At 40.7% G+C, this 23,371-nt stretch overlaps 2 protein-coding genes across 3 annotated transcripts in view; both read left to right on the top strand.

Annotated features, from left to right (window-relative positions):
• The first annotated feature begins 3,015 nt into the window (after positions 1–3,015).
• rom1b (retinal outer segment membrane protein 1b) lies at positions 3,016–7,280 on the top strand. Its single transcript, XM_085372221.1, has 5 exons — positions 3,016–3,162; positions 4,353–4,595; positions 4,837–5,024; positions 5,520–5,766; positions 7,008–7,280. The coding sequence occupies exons 1-5, from the start codon at positions 3,016–3,018 to the stop codon at positions 7,278–7,280; spliced, it is 1,098 nt and encodes a 365-aa protein (XP_085228347.1).
• A 2,096-nt stretch (positions 7,281–9,376) lies between these two features.
• The window catches only part of ccdc88b (coiled-coil and HOOK domain protein 88B), a 57,831-nt gene continuing 43,836 nt past the window's right edge, over positions 9,377–23,371 (top strand). For both annotated transcript variants that reach the window (XM_085372201.1, XM_085372207.1), the window contains exons 1-8: positions 9,377–9,436; positions 10,534–10,682; positions 12,415–12,523; positions 18,699–18,768; positions 18,973–19,031; positions 19,736–19,819; positions 20,642–20,782; positions 22,945–23,090. In XM_085372201.1, the coding sequence (XP_085228327.1) occupies positions 9,377–9,436; positions 10,534–10,682; positions 12,415–12,523; positions 18,699–18,768; positions 18,973–19,031; positions 19,736–19,819; positions 20,642–20,782; positions 22,945–23,090 (818 nt within the window). The remainder of the gene's footprint in view (positions 9,437–10,533; positions 10,683–12,414; positions 12,524–18,698; positions 18,769–18,972; positions 19,032–19,735; positions 19,820–20,641; positions 20,783–22,944; positions 23,091–23,371) is intronic.

The following is a 23,371-nucleotide window of genomic DNA, read 5'->3' on the forward strand; positions in this document are numbered from 1 at the left end:
GTTGTTTTAATCTAAATCTCTCTCTACTTTTTGTCATTAAAATACTTCTTCTTTGTGTATTTGTATCTATTCTACCAATAAAGATAGTTTTGTTGATGCAGTATATCAGATTACAAACATTTGTTCATTATTGATGATTTCTTCCTCACTTTCTTGTTGTCAAATTCAAATAATATATGGCATGTTTTTATATGGCAAAAAACAAACAAACAAACAAACAAACAAACAAACAAACAAACAAACAAACAAACAAACAAACAAACAAACAAAAAACCCCAAAAAACAGTTGGAAGGTTGTGTTTTAATCCCCGGCTTCTCCAGCCTGCATGTCAAAGTGACCTTGGGCAAGATAATGAACTCCGTGTTGCATTCATTGAAATCAGAGTTTAAGGAACAGAAATGCATCTGAATGTGTGTGCTTCAATGGGTGAATGAGGCTTGTACTAAAAAGCACTTTGAGTGCTCAGTTAGAGAAGCCTTCAGTTAATCCCAAATGCTGCAGCAAGAGTACTGACAGGGACTAGAAATAGAAAGCATATTTCTCCTATACTGGTTTCTCTTCATTGGCTCCCTGTTAAATCCAGAATTGAATTCAAAATCCTCACATACAAAGTCTTAAATAATCAGGCCCCATCATATTCTAATGACCTTATAGTATCATATCACCCCATTTGAGCACCTCGCTCTTGCACTGCAGGCTGGGAGGCAGAGCCTTCAGCTTTCAGGCTCCTCTTCTATGGAACCAGCTTCCTGTTTCGATTCAGGAGATGAACACCGTCTCTACTTTTAAGATTAAGCTTAAAACTTTCCTCTTTGCTAAAGCATATAGTTAGGACTGGATCAGGCGACCCTGAATCCTCCCTTAGTTATGCTGCAATAGGTGTAGGCTTCTGGTGGGTTCCCATGATATATTTAATATTTCTTCTTCATGTGTTAATAGACCTCTCTGCATTGAATCATACTTGCCTCTCTTCCACAACACGTCTTTATCCTGTTTTCCTTCTCTCACCCCAACCGGTCGCAGCAGATGGCCCCGCCCCTCCCTGAGCCTGGTTCTGCTGGAGCTTTCTTCCTGTTAAAAGGCAGTTTTTCCTTCCCACTGTCGCCAAAGTGCTTACTCATAGGGGGTGATATGATTTTGTTTTGTTTTTTCTGTATGTATTATTGTAGAGATACCTTACAATGTAAAGCACCTTGAGGCAACTGTTGTTGTGATTTGGTGCTGTATAAATAAAATTGAATTGAACTGAACTGAACTGAATTGAATTGAATTGAAGAAAAGTGCTACATGTATGCTGCTGACATATCTGAGCTACATTAAAATCTTTGTTGCTAGAAAGCTAAACAGGTTTGCTTGTAAGTTTTAAATGGCTTTCAATCTGTCTCACTATTCAGAAATATAGCTGCAAACGTTAATATTGATTGGGCTGTAGAAAATTATTAGTGCTTTAAGAGCTGATAATGTGACACCAGCCTCAGCCTAACTATAGCTCTGATTCAGGTTGTCATAAATACTTGTAATAGCAGTTTAATCCTATTGATCCAGTCCCACCTCCCTCCCTATTGCACTATATTCATAATCCCCTGCAAACATAACTCTGGTCTTACTTTCACTGCACATGAAGCAGCTAACCTAACCTACCTCAAAAAAGAATAGAGGATCCTTTTGGGAACCCTATTCTCTTTATTTCAGTCAGTCCATTAATCAATAGATATCTAATCTGCCTTACGTCTGATCATTACATGCATTTTAGTGCAACCCACAGTATAGTGTTTTTTTTAAAATAACACTATACCGTGGGTTGCTTTGTCACTGTAATGTAAAATCATTAATGGCTGCAGGTTTCTTATATTTAACTTCACACAAACAGTTTAAATGGAAATGCAAAATTTAAGGTTACAATTAATTATGAGAATAATGGTTTTAGTGCATAAACTGAGAGCATTGTAAAAGATAAACTATACCATTTGTTCCAGTTGTATTTCAAGTATAGCCTCATATGTGTGGGCCTATTCCAAATGTCTTAGATTTTTTCTTCTCTAACTGCATAAAATATCTTGGCTCAGTAATAGAGTGAAAACTCTGAGTGATGCTGACAGTAAATTGGATTTTGTTCCATACTGCTGGACCCCACCGTATTCTTGCTCTTAGGTAAACAGTAATACATATTTCCTGTGTTTATTTCCTCAGACCTACAAGCCTGTGTTGATGGGCTTCAGGTAAATTCACCTGTCATAATAGTTCAATAGACCCTCCCATACTATGAGTCCATCAGATAAGTTTGCTGATCAGACACTGGCCTGCTTTCCCATTGGTTCCTGGGCTCTAATAGGATCCCAGGGACTCTACTGTGAGGATTACGGTTCCAAACTCTCGACTTTGGCCAGTTGTCTGTGTCCTCCAACCATGGGTACCGCGGTTTAGGGGGGCGCCGCATATGCACAGACCCGGAGGGGCGCCATCAAAAGACAACATCGCATCAAGGGGAAGAAATCACTGATTTCAGCTTGGAGGGGGGACTGCGGCGTTGTGACCACTTGCTTGAGGGAAACATCTGTAATATTTGTGAAAAGGATTATCATTTTTCCACCATACTTTAATAATAACCACTTTTCTCACATTTCTCATCCGCACGGATTTGGATTATTTAAGAAAAAACAACTTTTTGAGACATTTCGTCAACCCAGTGAAAGTTTTTGGATTATCTTCTAAGGTCGACTTTGTCCTCTACCATCTCAGGGATATACCTGCTTATCCCCTCCACCTGGAACAACTTAGATGAGCTCAACGCACTAATAACTAATCAAACGACCAGGCCTGGACTGACCACTGACCAATCCAACAACACTGAGTCCACCGTATTTTGAGCTCCATGGGTTTGTCTCCATAAATGCAGCTGGCCACCTCTGGATAGCATCAGTTTTGACCAGAATAGACTTGCTCTGCTCCATCCAGCTCCCCCTCTCTTTCTTTTTTCTCTTTTCTCTGTGGTGGCCTGTGCATAATAGTGAGCCATGCTGCTGAAAATTACGTTCACCCAGCAGAGGCGAGTTCGTCTGGCCCAGGGCCTGTGGCTGATGTCCTGGCTGGCAGTGATGAGTGGGGCCTTCATCTTTTGTCTTGGTGTTTACCTTAAGACAGAGCTGCTTCGTAGGGCAGAGGTACAGAAAGCGATGCTTGCATGAATGCAAACACACACATGAAGCAATGCAAGCTAGAAGGCCAGGTGGAGCTAACGTCTAGTGCATGAATGTATTAAAGGTTGAACAAATATAGGATTGTATGCTCAGGCATCTGCCTTTGCTAAGTGTTGTTTACTGAGCCTGCTGTGTCACTTTTTTTTAAACTTAGCTTCAGCGTTTAATCGACAAATACAAACACACCACACGCAAGTGTAAACATGCACATTCATGCATGTTAAGTCATGTAGGTGGAGTTGGCTGAAAAACGTCTTTGTAATGTCAGCACTTTTCCCATGAAAATCATGTGTGTGTGTGTGTGTGTGTGTGTGTGTGTGTTTGTTTGTGTGTGTGTGTGTGGATTGTGCATTTTGTTTAAGCACTGTAGCCATTTGTCTTAATGGATCAGTGATCAATTAGACAGACTTAGTGAACTGATATTCACAGGAAAGCTGCAATGAGAGGAGACCTTCACATATTTATTGATCTAAAGTGAGAAGTGCTCTTAGCTAATCTTAGGTAATCATTTTTCCCAAGGTGGTGGTGAATGGCTGGGAAAAAACAGAAGACATATTTGCTCTCCAACCGATGAAATGGAATCAGGAAGCTAAGGCTCTAACAAATGATTCATTAGAGCATAATCCTCCTTTATCATCTGTAGACAAATACCTCATTTGTGTACTCTGTTTTGCCCTCTACTGCACTCAGTGGGAAAACTGAGTATTCTAGATGGAGCTTAAAATATTTCTTTGCAATTTCATTTAGAGAGATTATTTGTTCTAAAGCCAAGCTGGCTGGACAGATTTTACAGGATCACGTTAGCCACCAGACTGTAAATGTAAGGTATTTTTTAATGGTAATTTTAAAACAACAATTGGACAAAGGTGCTTTGTGGCTGGCAGGCTTTTGCAAACTCAGCCAATAATAAACTCAGTCCATAATTGACTTCTGCAGTAACACGAGCAATGGATTAAATTTATCATCATATTTCCATGTAGACTTTGCAGCTAATTGAATCTTTTGGCTGCCAAGGTCATTTTAGACTAGATAAGGATAATTGAACAGAGGATTATTGCCTTCTAAATTGAGAGGAGGAAATGACAAAGAGACCTGCAGCTGACTGCCAGTGTTGTGCCAACTTTTATCTTTGACTTTGCTCTTCTTCTCTTGAGGTGATGGACAACACAGAGATCCACATGGTACCCAACATCCTGATGATGGTGGGCCTGGTCTCCATTGGCACCAACTGGGTTGCCACTCGTGTGTGTCAGGACTCCCTGGATGCGAGCCGCTTCCCCCGTTGGAAGTTGCTCCTGATGGCCTGGTTTGCTGTAGCCATGTTACTCTGTTGTCTCCTTCTTGCTGTGGTGGTGCTCAGCTATGCCCTGCAGGGACGCCTGGAAGAGTCCCTGAAGGTGGGTTCACTGGGCTGGGTAAAGATTAAAAGGAGGGTATAAGTAGTTTACCTCCAGTGTCAAGCAAAACATTAGGAAACGCCTGCTTCCCCTAAGTTGCTGTAGACAAAGCCAAAATGGGAGAGCAATTTGACCAACAATCAAACATTATTTTTAAAACCAGCTCAAACTGCTCTGAAACGCCAACGACTTTTAAAGATAACACCTTCTCCTTCCTACACTTTTCTCTCTTCAATGTCAGGTGGGACTGAGGAATGGGATCCGCTTCTACAAGGACACAGACGTGCCCGGCCGCTGTTTTCAAAAGGAGACCATTGATCGTCTGCAGATGGAGTTCCGCTGCTGTGGAAACAACAACTTCAAGGACTGGTTTGAGGTTCAGTGGGTCAGCAATAGATATCTGGACTTCACCTCCAAGGACGTCAAGGAGTGAGTGAATGATGATCCACAGAAAGAAAGAGAAAAAATGATGAGGGGTATACAGCGAAGAGAAGCAAAGAAAATAGAGGTCTACATGAGTGAGAGATAAGCAGATTTCACATCCAGAAAGGTCAAACAATATGTCAGAGAGAGAAAGAGAGGGAGAGAAATGATATTAAGGGTAGAGGAAGACTATATTAAAAATAGATCTGGCCTTTACTTTTGAAGAGAATGATAGGCATCGATGAAAAGGTTGGTGGTACAGCAAGCAGAGAAAGGTTGGTCAAAGATAGGGAAGTGAAAAGGAATGAACAAACAGAGAGGTTGTGACATGATGACACTTGTATAGAGGGGCTGCTCTGAGCTTAAAGTCGGCCTTTAACTGGTTTTAAGATGACTTTATCTCCTCACTTCTCTTCCTCTTGCTCTTGTCTCACTAGACTCTGTTTTTTAATCTGTCACTCTTCGTGGTTTTCACGCTTTCTCTCCTTCATCTGTTTACAGTCGTATCAGGAGTAACGTGGATGGCCGTTACCTGCTGGATGGCGTTCCGTTCAGCTGCTGTAACCCGGCCTCCCCACGCCCCTGCCTGCAGTACCACCTGACAGATAACAGCGCTCACTACAGCTACGACTACCAAGCAGAAGAGCTCAACCTGTACAGCCGTGGCTGTAGGCAGGCTCTGACCGACTACTACATGGAGATGATGAATTCAACTGGCCCTGGTGTGCTGTCAGTCATCCTAATACAGGTGAATAATAAAAAGAAAACCCAAACAGCTGTTTTATGCTATTATTGTCATGCTATTCTATAATTCTTCTTTGAGTTCAGAAAGGAGCGCTGAAATTATTCTGTACACTCACACACACAGACACACAAAGAAAGAAGAAGCAAAAAACAGAATTTTAAATGATGACTGTCTAGTGACGCACACACTGCCATGACAACCGACAGAAGGGAAAAGCTCACTGGTTTACATTGATTTCCAACTTTTAATCAAACATGCACTTTCATTCCTTTGCAAAATGCCAGCATTGACAGCACATGTTTAAATAGCCAAACTAAGCCTGTAACAGGAAGCTTTTCTCATATGTTCAACACAGCACTGTTATACGCTCCAACCAGCCAATCACACAGTCTAAACCGCAACAGACCAGTGGCGTGGTTTTTCTAGTCCACTTTGGCATGTCAAGGTATTAAGATATTACTTTAACAAAACCTGTTCTGAATCTGAACAGCAGACAAAAAAAAATGATAGAGGGAGCATGAGATAATACTAAAAATATTTTGTACTCCTGCATCACCACTACATTGTTGTCCTGAAGTCTGCAGCAAATTTTCAGTCAAAACTGGATCTCACACTTTTGGGAAAAAAACTGGACAAAATTTGTCTAAGAGACTATATGAAAATGATCAGATAGATTTAATTGAACTTTTAACTTTTATAGTGATTTGATTTTGAATAAGCTTCAGATTGCAAAACCCAATATGAAGGTTGGAAGTAAAAAAAAACCCCTCATGATTTCTCCAGTTTTAAAAAAAGAAAATATAAACATAACACGCCTTCTGAGATAATAATTCCCTCCCAATATGGTTTATGAACATCATCGCTCCAAAATAAGTGTAAATATTTTGAGTGAAATCATGTTTATGGTTACAATCCTAAAGAAAAAAAAAATTAATAATGCTGATAATACTTCCACAGTGAATTCAAAATCAGAAAAAATGTGTATAACTGTCTCTCACATATATAACACAAGCTGTCAGAATACATCCACACAAGCTTTTCAGCTGTACAGAATAAAAGTCCTTCAGAGTGTGATCACCCAGCAGCTTTAAAATTACGTGATTTATTAAAGTTGATGCCTCTATTTGTTTTTTTTTGTGAGCTTACGAAACCCTTTGACCATCTCGTTTTGTGATAAAAACTGTCTGCGAGCACAGATTTTACACCCTGATTTCACAGTATCTTTATTGCTTCTTTCTCTGCAGATGTCAGTGCTGGTGAGCCTGAGGTACTTGCAGACAGCTGTGGAGGGAGCCACAGCTCTAGAGGACCCCGAGGGTGAAAGTGTGGGTTATCTCCTGGAGAAGGGTGTGAAGGAGACCTTTGAGGATGTTAAAGCGAATGTCCTCGACATCTTGAAGTTTGCACAGGTTGACCCCTCGGCCGCCGAAGGATCCCCCGGGGCTGAAGACGCAGAGAAGCCAGCTGATAACACCACGGAGAAGGCAGCCTCCCCTACTCCCTCCCCTGCCAGCTAAAGGGAGAAATGTTTTTAAAAACACAAGCTCAGGGGGAAGAGATGGGAGGGGGGAGGATGTGTCAGTGCTTTTTTTTGTTTTGGTTGTGTGAGTTGGGTGGTGGCAAGTAGGGCACCATTTGGGTTTTGACACATTAGGCTTGATTTATGTACCACCAAAAGCAGCATCTGCAGCTCCCTCGCACATGGCCAAAACAGGGCAACACACAGGGAATCTCATCAAGCCCTGCACAGACACCAAACAAACATCTCCTCTGTGCAGGACATCATGTATGTGTCACCGTCTACGAATCTGTTCAGGAGATGTGTAGTACATCTTGTTGTGTCTAGAAAAGTCAGTTTAAACAGGTTTAGCTTAAACACGAAAACATATTTAACAATTTTTTGGCTCAGATTCACAAGTTCATCCCATGTGCACTGTAACATTACTCCCACGGCTGTAGTTTGTACTAATCTGCAATGAAATGCTTAGGAACCTGTTAAACTGGCAATGCACATGAATTATATATTAAAAGTAGAAGTTTTTAACTGCTTTGTAGTGTCGGCTTCCTTTTGTACATGTCCTAAAACAGAGGCACGTTTGAATATGACAATGGGTTATCTGAGTCCAGCAAGGAGAGTTGGATTAAGTGTGCGTGTTTGCGTGCATATGTGTGTGCGGTGCCCTATATGAAGCTGTCATCGTGTCTGTTCTGGCAGCTCTGAAACAATCTGATAATCCTGGCAGAGTTAATCCCAGAACTGCTGCACAAGCAGTGTCAGCACACCCTGACAGCACACAGGAACACACTCTGGCATAAACAGCACACTGATGCAACATGTTGGAAACTATTTTACAAAGACTAACAGTCTATAAATCCTTTTTGTGGCAAAACATATTTATATATACAAATATGGTGATCTGTCCAAGCTGCAGGTATATCCAATGTGTGCTCAATCTTCCTAAATAAAACTGTATCACAGACTATTTTCCATGAATGTCTTATTTGATTCCAAATATATAAGCATCCATTTAGTGGCTGCAGAAAAATAAATGTTTTCTTTTTCAAAAAAAAAAAAAAAAGTGTAGCAGAGATTAACAAAGGAAGCGTACAGTCCATTTCTCAGCTCTGACCTTCAAAGAAAGTGTATCATAAAACCTTAAATTGGATCATAAAATTAATACATTATTAAAATACATGGAAAGAAATTTCTAAAATTTGCCTTTTGCTCATCAGGCCTTATAAAATTTCCCTAATTACATAAAGAAGAAGCCTTGTGCGGACCATTAAGGGTGAGACTGTACAGAAACTATGATAATAATGATTTGCACATATCTTCAGATCACATACATCTTCTAACAGCTTCCTTTTGGCAGCTTTTCAATTATATCTGCGGAATGCGGAAAATACTGCAATGCATTATACACAGCAGCTAGCTCAAAGTAAGGAAGCCCACTTCCCCTTTGATGATGTAATTAATAATATGTGAAAGCATGAACTTTCCTTTTGAAGCACCAGAGGTCACTATTGCACAGTGCTTGGAGCGCAGCTGAACGCACGGTGAACGTTAGAGACACTAAACCTCTGACAACTTCAAATGGAAGCCTTCTCATTTTTAACACACATTAGATCAACATGTCATGTCTAAGGTCAAAACAAGGCGATACTGAGGCAAATAATGGTGTAAAAACACACATTTAAGGTAAATGTGCACATAAATACGCAGAGGAGGAAATAGGCCTAATATTTCACCTCTGCGAAGTTAATGTCCCTTTTTCGCACTCTAGTGTTTTGCGGTACTCAAGAAAAATATTTCCGTGTTTGTGTGTGTTGTGTGAAGTTTTGAGGGTGTGTTTAAAAAAAAAAAAAAACCCTCAACATGTGCGTTTTGAAAAATTCCGGTGTGGTTTTGCAATGAAACTGACTGACACACGCAGTCAGAGAGGAAGAGACAGCAAACGAGGTAGAGGGAGGGGAGGAAGGGCCGCACAAATGTCAAACTACTTCACTTGACGCAAGATGGATTCTCTGTCTCTGATTCATTACATACACCGCGTTGGTGATATTCTTTAATTAGCTGTCTTCTGTAGTGTTTCACAGCCCTCGTGCCACAACAATGGAGTCCAACATTAAGGAGATAATAGAGGAATTCATGGAAAGTGCGTTGGCGCAATGGGTACGTCATTTATCATTTATCACTTTGAGTTAGAGAAAAGGTCATCATTTATAGAGGCGCAGAGGTGAGAATAAAACAGGAGGGTGTAAAACGTTGTGAAAAAAATTACAAAATCCGACTTAGCCGGTGACCAACTCTGTAGTAAAGTCTGTATAATTTCAAGTCAGAAAGCTTGTGAAATTTTTTAGACCAGTCTGTTTTCCAGTTCCGTTCGTCAGAATACATATAAAACTTGAATAAATAACACAAACAGCCTCGACCCTGCCTTTTTTCTGTTGTGTACAGAAAAGCAAACACTTCTCCTTTTGGCAGCTTCCCTCGCCTCTTAATAACCAACTTTTTCTCTCCCAGCTTCGACACTTCCGTGTCCTTGGGTTGCTTCTGATTTCAAAATAGTCATAGAGTATGCTCTCTCTTAAACCAACTACAGCTGTAACACACTGAATTCCCAGCTGGGGTTTCAACATGGCAAGTCACCAAGTCTCCCCCTTCTGGTTAATGATCTCTGCTTGGATAATGTGATCACTAAGTCTTATAGGGATGTTCTCATTGGCTGTTGTTTCCCCTTTCCAAAGAGGGGGCTGGTCAGATGTCAGGTTCAACAGGTCTTGGAAGAGGGTTTTTTTTTTCTTTGGACCACTTCAGCAGGTCATTTTTTCACTGACATGAGATTTTTCACCCTGAAGGGATCCCCTGCCACCCAACCCAGTTGTTATCCTCCGCATCTCAGTCTCCTCTGTATCACCTCATCAGCTGAGACCAACTGTGGCTTGTTACTTTGTTTACCTACTGTGCAGTTTTTAGAAGGTGCAGGTGGGAATAAAACTCATTATATTGCAGTTTGCATTGGCACAAGTCGTCTTAGAAGCGCGCGAGAGAGAAACCTTGGCTGCAGTCCTGCTTGGCTGGCTGTCGCTGTGAAGTGCTTCCCAGTGTGAGCGCACAGATCCCACCTGTTCGGACAGGTGCACAGACTCAAGTGACTTCCTGTGTGAAAATTTTCCCTTAGCCCATCTCTGTGTCTATTTTCTGCTCCTGTGCCGGTTCTTCCTTGTCTTTGGTCACCACACAAGATCATCTCTATCTGTCTCTCATAGGTGCTGCTGTTTGAGAATATGGTAGAGAGTGAGGACGGTGCACCTCACTACAGCCAGTACATGGAAGTGAACTCTGTTTCGCAGAGCGCCCGAGACCGCTACCTGAGGCTGACCAATGGGATTTTCCTCAATGAGGTCATGAGGGTCATGTAAGATTCATCAACATTTTCTCACTTTCACTGCTTCCTAGCCGTGGACACTGCAATAAACGTCACTATTAGAGAGGGGGGAAAGATAACTTGATAAACTTTTGCAAACTTTACCCAGTCAGTCTGCTTTTAAATGTAATAATATAAATGTAAAATAATAAAAGCACAAGTTCTCATTTGTAAATGGAAAATATAAACCGTTCAACCTTGCAATTAGTTGCAAAAAAAGTGCCTGTCGCTTTTATTGGCAATCTGAAACGCTGAAATGTACACACAACCCATTCTTTGCTTAAACTCCATGGCAGCTTTTTTTTTTTTTTGCTTTTTGAGTGAAAGCCATTAAAAAGCACTGAAATTGGGCACCCTGGTGGCCTGGTGATTGAGATGCTTATGTAACTTAAGTGAAGTGAGTTAAGGTGATGGACAGTGTGTGGGATAATAGAAAGAGTGCAATGTGACCTTGTGAGCAGCTGTGTCCTGCCAATAATTTTACACCTCTCTTTTTATAATATGGAGAAAATGCCTGTTTGGATGGATGGGATTTTTTTTTTTGTTGCAGTAACATTACTGACAACTGGAAAAAAAAATCAACAACACCTTTATCTGTATGCCTGGAAGTCTTGCCTGCTTCTATAATGGTTCTTGCACTTTGCATGAACCACAGAAGCTTTTTTAATGTCCTGGTTTCCTTCTGGGTCGTGGCCGCACAGTTCGTACGTTGTAATGATGTCACTTAAACAAATAAACAGTCACATTAATAATAGAAAGAGTAATAGGAGGACACTATATTAATATATAATAGGGCAACAGGAGAATAATTTAAGGGCTGTAGATTTTTTTTTTTTGTTGCAGTGTTTTGAGTGACCACTGGGACGTATTGGCAGTGTGGTATTTGCATCCAGCCCTTTTACATCCATACAGCTATTAAATAAAGGCAGATAATTTCCTCAGTTTAATGTTGTGCACTAAAATACTTCAGCTTAGTTTAACTGACAGCATGACTCAAGGGACAGAAACTCGAGTGAGTCTTAATTTTTGTGATATTTAATGCGGCACCATCACTTTTCGCATCCACTTTGTAGTTTTTCTTTGATTTATGCGCAGATATCTCCCAAAATACCAACCCTCACTTTGTGTTTGATGGTAATTTAAGAACCCTATCATGCTAACTGGTAAACATTTTCCCTTATGCTTTATGGTGTGCCACAGCACAGCATCAGAGAGGTGCTAACATGGTTGCAAACACTTGGTATTGTTCTTTTTCTTTTGCATGAAAAGTGATGTAACATTTATCGCACTCGGTTTCATAACCTCATGTTGTTTTGCAGTGCGTGTGTGTTAAAGCACAATGTTCTGAAATTTCTAGCAAATTACAATCATGCCATCCTATAAGCCATCTCCACTGATTCCCTTATCTTCGTGTTCAAGTTTCAGCAGGAGAAAACCTTTTGTCTATTAACTGGCAAGACAAGATCTTAGGCAGGATTTGCTCAATGGCTGATTAATTTGGCCCGACCTAAGCCACATTATTTCAACAAATAATTGCATGTGGATTTTCACTGCCTGCTTCTCAGACCTCATTAAAATTTTATTCACTCTGCTTAAATGCACTGTTGCATAAGAATTTCTCATCTGGAGAGAAATGTTGCTGGGCTGTTTGATCAAGCTGCAGTGTGTAAACCACTGTGTGTAATTGTGTGTGTGTGTGGTTTCTTTGTGTGTGTCCACCCAGAGATCCAAACCCCAAGGTGGAGCGGCTGTACAACAGCGAGAGAGATGACCACATGCTGAGAGTCCAGAATTTTTCTATTTTAAATCGACACCTGCGAGCCTTCTACCAGGTAGGGAAGGGTGATGGTGGTGAGAGAGGGGGGTGGGGATGAGGGGAGGTTGGTGAGATTCTGTTAGATCAAATCATCAAGACGGAAATCAGGGCAATGTACTGAAAGGCAACAGAGCCTGCACAGGACTTCTCCTGAGCTTCACATTCCCACTATAACAAGAAGAAACCCATTAACGGTATAGTCCATTCAGGCATGGCTGTGATAAAGAAAGAAATTTTTGAAAGCTATGAGGGCAACCACAGTTTTGTTTTTAGCTCATATTTTTATGTAACTGCATTTTGTGCACTTTTTAATTTTAGAACTTGGACAGATGAATACTTTTTGCACAGTATTCAGAAAACAAAAGCAAACCCCACACCTGCATCGCGTAGTCTTCTCAGTGAAGCTCTGGACATAATTATCTGGACAAAACTGTTCAAATATTGGCTCATTAGTTGCTGCTGGGTTGCCACAAAGCAAACAGCTCCTTGCAGTGTAAAAATGAGCACTTGCAATGCTGAACCCCCGTGAGGTTTGTCGTCTGCCGCTCGAGCTACAGTGTCTCTTCGCCCGTTGTTACTACAGCTTTACCGTTCTGCTTCACTGTGCTTTTTATTAGCCTGTTTTCAGAGGCAACAGGAACCTGATTTCAGCCAGAAAGCTTTAATAAACTGGCTTTATACGCTACCTGCTCAACTTCAAACAGCAGGCACAGTTAGAGACTCGGCAGTGAACATAGCTGAGCATTTAACATCTAGAGCACCAGGTATTTCCCTCAGGTGTTAGCGGAAGCCTCGGGTCAGCAGAAGCATGACTGCAAAATGCTGATGATGCAGCTGGATGGTATAGCCTCCTAATGTTGCATAAAAGTTCATCTAAACTGGTAAAATGTTAGAAGATTTGCAACTGTAAATGCCTAAAAAAGACATTTGGTATGAATTTATTTTTATTTTGCAATCTTAGGTTCTTTATGAATAAGCACCAAAACAGTGCTATCACTTGTGCTATAAAATCAGGAATCTTAACTCTAAACGTGTTTGTGTTTGAATAGATAGTTGTTGCATGTATGATTGCAACAACTTTGATTGCAAGATAGTTTGATGCAATAAAGCAGCTGTTGGTTAGCTGAGCTCATCACAGTGGCTGGAAACCTGTCTTTGCTGCAATTTAAGTTTACTAACACATAATTATTTTTGCTGTATAAAGCTTTCAAAGTCCAGCATCCAGCTAAGCAACAGTCTTCATATAGGGATTAAGAAAATCGAATATGTCAGTTAATGAGCTGGTACTTTCTTTTTTCCCCTTTACCTTGTTTTCTTTCATGCTATGCTACTCTGGTGCTAACTTTACCCTGGCAGCTTTTAGCAAGCAGACATGAAAGCAGTATCGATCGCCTCATCTGACTCTCAGCAAGAAAATAAATACATGTTTTTCCCAAAATGTCAAACTAATTCTTTGAGTTGTTTTTCTGGAAGTTTCATCTCTGTAGCTACATGCTTCAACAAAGCTTAATTGGGTGGTTTGATACCTTGTGAAACTGTGGCATTAATATCTCAGCAGCAGGACAAGTCATTACACCGAGATAGCGAGGCAAACGTGTGACACAGTGATACAGGCTGCACGGTCATTTGTAAATGGTCCAGCTCCTATCTTGAATGGCCCCAATCATTTCTCTAGAATTTCAAGAACAAAAAAAGTTTTCATAAACACTAGTGTGATGGCTTCTTTTGTGGATGGACTAAAATGACTCCCAGCTTCTCATTACGAGAAAAAAAGTCTTGTGAAAGCGCTGGAATATCTTTCTAAAACATGACTCACAGCCACACAAATGGCGAGGGAGACGAGTTGATGGCAGAGGGCCGGAGAAGCAGTTTTCTAGCTGCAAGGTAGTAAAAACAGAGGACAAGATGAGGCTCAACTATCACTCTTAACACTAGCAATATATTGCTTGGGGGTATTGTGGAAAATTTGAAGTGTATGCACAGGGAGGCAGCATATTAGCACAAGAGAAAAGATGAAACAGAGAATATTCCATCCGCAGTCGACGTGTCCTTGCTTATTATCAGGCAAATGGGGTGAGAAAAAGTGGAGGAGTGGTGAGCTGCATTTTTTAGCTGCTGCTGTGGTTAGAGGTTGAGGAAGGAAGGAGACTGAGAATCTATCAAATAGCCCACAGTATCATGCATTTCATAATGTGCATTCACATGCGCTGTTGGCATTTGAGGAAATGACACAATTCTTCCAACCCCCGGAGGATGATTCAGAAAGCTACTGCTCTGAGCGAGGAAACCATCCCGAAGTACGAGTCAGGTGGACTGAACATGCACTGTTTTGCTTGTCACACAACAGAAGAACACGAGTCTACGAGGTTTCGTTTCCTAATTTTCAGTGAATCACTAATGTCCCTTGAAAGCACCTAGCAGCACAGCACACTGCCAAATAATTGAGACGCTCACATCAGCCGACATTGCACTAGAATTTCAGCAGGTGTGCTCAGAATAGGCTCCAGTGTCTCTGCAGACATTTAGTTCCACATCAGTCACAGCTTTACTTCTCACTGAATTATTATTATATTTTTTTGTGCTGTTTAATGCTGCCTGTGTGTTTATGTGAGAGAGTGCGTGCAATACAATGGCAAGAGTGTGGAGAGCTTAAGCCACAGAAACAGTGTGCAGCTTGGCAGGGCTTGATATCTGCTGTGACCTCAGCTTGTCTTCTATAGAAACGGAGTTATTTGTGTTGACGACACGGGGGGTGGGGGGGGGGGGGGGGGGGGGGGGTGGAGGCTGTGCACGTCTACTGTATGGACTCATATAACCTACTGTAAAATTTATGAGTGCTATGCTGCATCTATTCTACTGGTTTAATTTCATTATATGCTAATGTATATTACTCTAGCTGACTGTATTCTGTTCTCCCTCTGTCTTTCTTAATCTATTCTTCTTCTTTTTTTTTTTTAAACTCCATTTACTGCCACTGAATGAGACACTTGCTCTCCAGCTTTCTGTTAATGGGATTTTAAATGTTAATTTCTCTTGACTACTAATTTATTGACCCTCCACATTTTAAAGATCTCTCTCCTTGGTAAACCGTGACATTTTTACGGCTGCCGAGCATCCAATAAATGATGTCTCTACTAATCTGTTTTTGCATAAAGCCAAAAAATTAAAATTAGGGGGAAAAATAAATAAATAATAAAAGGAAGTCTGTGGCAAAAATTAAAGCCAACACCAATCCAAACAACATACAATAAAAAGGCGGGATTTGAAAAAGATCTTACAGATGGAACTTAATTCTCTTCTTAACTGCAGCCAGCAGTGTGATGAATGCTTTTATCCCACTTTCAGAACTGCTCCATATAGCTAATTCCTTTTTTTTTTTTGGGCGTTTGCTTTAGTGGAAAAATCTACTTCCTTAAGAAATGAACTTTGAGTGTGACTGCCCTGGAAATCTCTGCACATTTTTCATATTCTTGACCTCTTTCTTTGTATTGCATTATAAATAATAATGTATGAAATAAAGTGCAGGAGGCATTCAAGAAAATACAACCCAGTATGTATCTTGGCCGTACTGCCCGGCAGGGAATTGCCCGTGCAAAGACATTACTGTGCCACCAACAACCAGGCGCTTCTATATAATTATCAGTCTGGCTAATCTCCTGCAGAAGTCTGTTTGGCATCATCAGCCACGAGCTGCACGAAGACCAACTCAGAGCTACAGTGGCTAATATCCTAAACGCCCTGAAGGAGCAGAAACATAAGGTTTGCTGCACATGCCAGTTGCTAAAGGGAGTCCCTGCCTTTCTCCCCATACAGTTTATAAATTACAGTAAGCAGCTGAGAGAGCTGTAATTGTGACTTACATCTGTACTCTTGTGATTTTGCGCTGATGGATGTGAGGAGGTTGTGAACAGGCTTTCTGAGCAGTTGGGAAAGGAGCTAGCCAGCAACAGTGTGTGGCTCTCTGACAGAAATGTTTTTAATTAACGGTGAAGTTGTTCTCCTCTTTTTTTTTCTTTTTCTTAAGTTTAAGACCAACTAAATTAAGTGGCAAAGTAACAGTAATGATTACCCTCTACACTAGTGATGCACTGGATGGCAATGTAGGAGGAGGGAGGCGCTGTGGGGTCACATGACAGATATTTCTTTCTGCTGCCAGAGAAGCCAGGTTTCTGGACGGGAAATGTCTGAGGCGTCTGTGGTCCAGCTTGATTCAGCGTCATTTGAGTCTGCCAGGGGATTTGTCCAAGAGCTCAAAGCAGAAATTACGACTCGCTGAAACAAGATGAACACAGTGTTGGTGGGCCTTCTGCTCGTCCTGAATCTCCTGAATTTGAAAAGCATTAAAAATACTTTGGACCATGCAGGAAATGTCCAAAATGATGAGCCAGAGATTTAATGGCTTTAGTGAATTCAAATTTTTAAATGGTTTTCTGTAAGATGCACAGTCCCTCAGCTGAGATAATCAAGACAGCAATGAAAAGATGTTCTCTTTTTTTAGGAATGTTTTCCCTTTTTGGCAGTGGAGAAATAAAAATACATAAATAAATAAAATAAAGTGCAGAGCAAATATGACAACATGCATCAAGAGTCCAGCTTTGATCAGTTGAATTGTAGTTAATCTTAGATAATCTAGACAATAAGGACACACATTAAACAAATATTTTGGAAAAAAACACTTCTAAAAATTGATTATTAACACTCTGTGATCAGAATTGTTGTTAACAAGAAAATCAACCAAGCTGTCTTGTTATTAAAGCAACTCAAAATTATTGAAATTTCTCTTGAAATTACATTCAGTGGTCACTTCATTAGGTACACCTTATCAGTATTGGGTTGGATCCCCTATTACCTCCATAGCTGCCTTAATTCTTTGTGGCATAGATTCAACAAGGTGCTGAAAACATTTTGAGAGATTTTGGTTCATACTGCCATGACAGCGTCACACAGTTGCTGCAGAGTTGTCAGCTGTGCAGCTGATTGAGATCTGATTGAGGTCTGGTGACTGTCAGCTGAGGATTGAGATCTGGTGACTGTAGGCGCCATTTGACTACAGGGAACATGAAAAAATTCTCCACACTATTACGGCACCCCCAGCCTGAACTGTTCATACAAGGCAGGATGATTGTGGATATTCAGATCAGCCCATTCGGCATCAACAACCCATTCTGCTGCTCGGTTTGAAATTCAGAAGGTCCTCTCTGGCCATGTCTACATCTCTAAATATACTGAATTGCTTCTATGTAATTGGCTGATTAGATTTTTTTCTTAGAAAGAAATTGAACAGGTCTGTGTAATAAAGAGTTTGCTAAATGTAGACAAGCAGCTGCTTCCAGCAGTAAACGGTTTCCGGTGATTGATCTGGACCTATTTGTTTTTGTCATAGCAGATCCACTAAGGAGATGGTTCCTTAAATCTGTTAAAAGTCAGTTTTGACAAAAAAATGTTTATATACACTTATTATAGTCAGTGCGCCCCAGGGTGGCTGTAGCTACAATGTAGCTTGCCATCACCAGTGTGTGGATGACTGGTTGTGTAAAGTTCTTTGGGGTCCTTAGGGACTAGAAAAGCGCTCTACAAATACAGGCCATTTACCATTTAAGACTTCCTGAGTAAATACTAATACTAATATATCTGTTACAAGCTGAAGTGAATGAATAATGGCTATGATCATGTACCAGTCAGGTTTGTTGGAAGTACTAATACTTGGATTGATTCGCTCCAAGTAATTTGTTCTGGTTGTTTATGACGTCACTTGTGATCTTTGAGATTATGTCAGTGCGTCTGCATTGCTGTCACATCACCCACATTACCCATATGTTATACCCAAAAGGTCAGCAGTAGTTGCCAGTAGTATTAAGTGGTTTAGCTGCAGGTTTCTTATTCACTGCTATCATCATATTGTTTTTCTTTGATTCTATTACACATTGAGAATAAGTAGAGAACAAGATGCAGTGAAATATATTAAACTAAAATTGTACAAAATCTTACCAGCGTGTAAGAACAAAACAGTGCAGTTTTATCAGGGATCTCTTATTTGTTTACACAACAAATCAGTTCCTGCGCTTTTGTTTATCTCGGCTAACTGAGGGCAGAAGAACAGGACGGTCCAGGTGATTACTTGAGGTGTTTTTGTGTGTGTGTGTGTGTGTGTGTGTATGTGCTGAACTCTTTACATTTCTTTTCCTTTTCAGGAAGACTTGCAGCAGTTGATACTCATGTCTCTCCCAAATGTTGCCATTCTGGGCCAGGACCCCCTAACAGGTATAAAGATAACAACACGATCCTATCAGTGCCAATCTCTCTCAGCAGGAAGAAAGTAATTATACTTTATGTTCGAGTCTATATCTCAGCTATCTGTGAAGCACATTAAGGTGATAATGATAAGGAGAAGGGTGCTGGGGGGGGTGAAGATGATGATGATAATGATGATAATGATGATGATGACGGTTATTTCTGTGTCCTCAGAGGCAGCCGTGGAGGAGCTCAGGCGACTGCTGCTACTCTTACTAGGAAGTGCAGTGCAGGTGATCACACGCTCATATGACCGTCATGCTTTGGTCAAAGCTGACCACAGCAGCATTGTGCATGTTACTTAAAAACAAAGAGGGAGGACAGACACAATAAATTTCACTTTACTTTACATGTTCTTTCCTCCAAAATCAGTTCAAAGTAATGTGCATATCTGCACACCTTGAACTCTTTGGACTAATTTTTCTCATATTTTCGGTGCTAACTACACAGATTTGTTGTTTAAACTTTACCAGAAAGGCCTGAAGGTAACATTCTTCTAGGAAAAGATAAAATAAGACAGATTGTTGTGCATTATTTTGTATAAACTCATTCCAGAGGAACTTGATTAATTTCCTTTTCTAATTTCAGCTCAGGATCATTGCGCTCAAATACTGTTTGGTTTTTTTGTTTGTTTCATTAGAGTTTCCGCTGGCATCAATCTTAGCCTTGTATTGTGTTACCCTGGCAACCTTGTACAAGAGCCAATTTCAGGCTTCACGTTAAAGTGGCGTGCTAATCTTGCCCGACCGCTCAACAGTGCAAGTTTACAAAATGTCTGAGTCTAAGGACAGTCGTCCAGGAGTCCTCCACCCAAAGACTGCCCTGCTGTCTTCTAATAAGCGTCCCTCATGGCCAATTCCAGGAATACCTATGAACACAGTTTTTGGTATTTTGATCTAGCATGCACACCTGACTCCATCTCTTCCTGTGTCTACAGTGCGAGAATAAGGAAACCTTCATTCAGCAGATCCAGTCCCTGGACATTGAAACCCAGGCTGGCATTGCCAGTTGTATTCAGCAGGTAAGTAAGTGCAGAATTAATCAAACCAAATCCCTCACTCATTAAAAAAGAACAAGAAATTCTTGGAGGATTTTTGTTCCCAAACATGATTAAGCAAAGAGTCCCTTCACTGTCTGGCCTGTAGGCAGACAGAATGAAACTGTTATACCTTCTCCTTGTGCTTCAACTGAGTTGTGAAAATGAGCTACTTGTCATTCTGTTGGCAGCCTTTTAAGGACCTCTGGGTGCCCCTTGCTGCCACTGTAAGCTGGATCCTCCACCTCCCATGTCTACCTCTCCAATCCCCCCCTCTGTCACATCATTGTCTCTCCTTCATCTTTTTTCCTGTCACTGTCCACCATCCGCTCCAATAAGGAAGAAAGGCCAAACTGCCTCTTTTAAAAAACACCCCCCATGAATAATTGCTGGAATTACAAAAACAACATTTTGCACAGCAGCGTGACTGAATTACAGTAACAGCATGCTGCCTCCCAGCCTTTTTCTCCCCAGGTTTTTCAGCCTAACAAATCACAGAGGTGAGAGGTGCTCTTTCTGTGTGAATGGATGCACCCCCTGCTTTCCTTCTGTATGGCTTACACCCGAGGAGATTTTTAAACCTGTCAACATGATCACTAGCTTTGCATGCACTAGTGAATTTTTTTAGTGCATTTTCCTACAGCTTTCACACATAGACGTGTGAGAATTTATTTTTCTTTTCCTTTTCGTTGTACACAAATGCTTGGTATTCACACAGCGCTCGCAGTGCCTGAGCTATTTTGTGTCAGGTGTCCCAGATGTGTATTGATCTTGTCATAGAGGCCTAAAAAATGGTCCTCGTTGCAGGTAACTCAGGATCCTCGTGTGGTGCTGCCACTTCAGTGGGAGGAGCTAGTGGAGACTGAAGGTGCAGACTTGCAGCTGGTGTTTAGCTCCATGGCCAAACAGATCCAAAGCCTGCTGGCACAGAGAGACACACAGTTGGAGGTATGCAATACACAAAGCCTTAAAGAAATAGCTTGACACTTGACACTCTGTTTTTTTTAACCAAAAGATAAATGACAGCATTGATACCAATCTCAAGAAGCAGCCAGTAGCTGTTAGGCTAAATAGAAACTCATGGGGAATGAAACAGCCTGTTATAATATAAATATAACTAATTCTTCCCACCAGCACCTGTGAAATTATCTGTGACTTCCTGAATTTGCAAAGCAGCACATCCCGAAATGATTCTAGCACAAAGCCTACTGTCATTTTTAATTTAAACAGGAAGTCTGATTGTGATTAATTTTTTCTTTCAACAAAAAGGGAACCAAGAAACTTTCACAAGAGCATGATAACCAGACAGACGCGACAGAACAACGCAATGAACAAGGAACGAGTAGTCACAAAAATCAGAAAACAGATCAGATATTAAGCTCTAAGATTTCTAGTTTGGTAGCAGTTTGCAGTTTACATTAAAAAGGTGTAACTAGTACCAAGGTTACCTAAAGTTGAGCATTTATTCGATCGTGCACTGGGAGGTAGCTTGGAAGAGTTGTATAGAACCTTTATTCTGATAATGAAACACGATAACAAGTAGGACATTAGTAGGTCAATTTTTAACCCCTTAGCTGAGTCAGGCCATCGGTTCTTCCTGTTTCTGAGGGCTATTCTAGGCTAACTGGTAGCTGGTGGTAGCTACATACACCAGACATGATAGTGCTGAGCAGCTCATCTAAATCTAGGCAAGTGGGCAAATGAGCAAATAAGACAGAAATTAATAACGACTATAATAGCTGATTGGAAAGAACACCAAATTACTGCATCACTTTTGCTCTCTTCAACTGTGCAGACAGATGGAAGCAGTGGGAGTATGGACTTCATAGTGTGAGCGTTATTGTGCCTTAAAGTGAATTTACCATCATTGTCCGTTGTTTGATTCTTTGCTGGAGAACTGTAATGAATGAAAATGAAAAAACTGGACATTTATGATGTTTTCAATCACGCCGACGTGACAAGAAGGAAATTGAAAATGTGTTTTCCTGAAGAAATTAAAAGTTAATTAACTAAATCAGTTTCAGCAAGTGAATCAGTTCCTCCATTGTTTCAAGTTGGATCAACATTTCACACCAGATGCCGCCCAGACATTTTGTAGCTATGGATTACCTCCTACAGTTGTAATAATTCTGCTTTTTAACCAACAAAAGGTGGTATCAGTGAAATCTCTGCTGAACCACCCATAGAACTAATAAAATTCATAAAACATTAGTGCACAGTGGGATTGAAATGGCATTGTGGTCAAAGGTTTTAATGTGATTTAAGTAACAATGAATTGGAAAATGAAATGCATGCTGTTAGGCTGGAGATAACAGACTACAGTATTTAAAAAAAAAAAAAAAACTAGTGTAAGGAGCGTAGTAACTTTGCTTCTTTGAAATAGCAAAGACCCCACAGTCCTTTCTAAATGCACCTCTGATTCCACTTCATGTTCCTGCCTTCTGATCTCAAACACATTCTCAATCCTTGAATCCAGTGACATTTAACTGAGATCTGTCTTAAGCTTCTAGTGGATTAAAAGGCATTTCCTACAACCTTAATATGAGATCAAAGCAACGTAAGATCTTAAATTTTGTTTCGAATAAATTCCACAGATTTAAATCGGCCCTAATAAAACCCTGTCCCACTGTGCTCTCCTTTATGTGAATACTGCGTAAGATCAAAATGTTCTGTTGCTGTGCTGGTTTGCAAAATTACAGGAATAAAAAGGTCATTCTGCATTAATGTTTATAAAATACACCCCCTTTGCAAAAATACCTGCTACATTTAACCCTTGTGTGAATTTTCTGCTGCTACACTGATCTGACTTAAATTATACATCACAAAGCGTCAAACAGTCTAAAACATCTGAAGACATCACAGCAGCCCAAGCTCCTTACTCTGTAAAAAAAGAGTGCATACACAGCAAAACACTAGTATCTTACCTTTGCTAGCATCTACTGAAGCACATACTTATTTAGTTGCCATGTGCGGCTCACTGTTTTCACCTTCACAGATCCTCAGAAATGTGTTTCTGAGCCTTTAGTCCTCAACCCACGTCTTTCTTTTCAGCTGTTCTTTGTATCCTTTTCCACATCCATCATTGATCTTTCTCTCTCTCTTCTTCCCAGAGGATAGCAGAGCTGTGTCGGGAGCGGGAGGCCCAGTCTGATTCCACGACGGGGCACTTGGTTGGCCGCAATGAGGAGTCATCCCAAGGTCTGCTACTCCAGCTGGCAGACAGCAAGGCCAAACTGCGCCGGCTTAAACAACAACTGTGAGTCTGTGTGTGTGCTCGAGATGATAGAAGTCAGGAGAATTCTTAAAAAGTTGTGACAAAGGTCAAGACAGAGAAAATTATTTGCAAACCTGAGCAATGAATCGGGATCAGATGAGATGCTCACAGGTATAATCCAGCGCACACAGCTTATTAAACGCCTGTACGGTTTCAGAATATTACAGCGTTTTCTTCTCTAATTATATTTCTATCTGCCACTTTATCACAGATACAAGTCAAAAGAAAAGAAAAAGCCTTTAGAAAAACTGTGTAATTGCATT

Source organism: Diplotaxodon limnothrissa, linkage group LG2 (assembly GCF_057381915.1).
Source record: "Diplotaxodon limnothrissa isolate DT_005_m linkage group LG2, D_limnothrissa_male_GT1.1, whole genome shotgun sequence".
Taxonomy (NCBI): Eukaryota; Metazoa; Chordata; class Actinopteri; order Cichliformes; family Cichlidae; genus Diplotaxodon; species Diplotaxodon limnothrissa.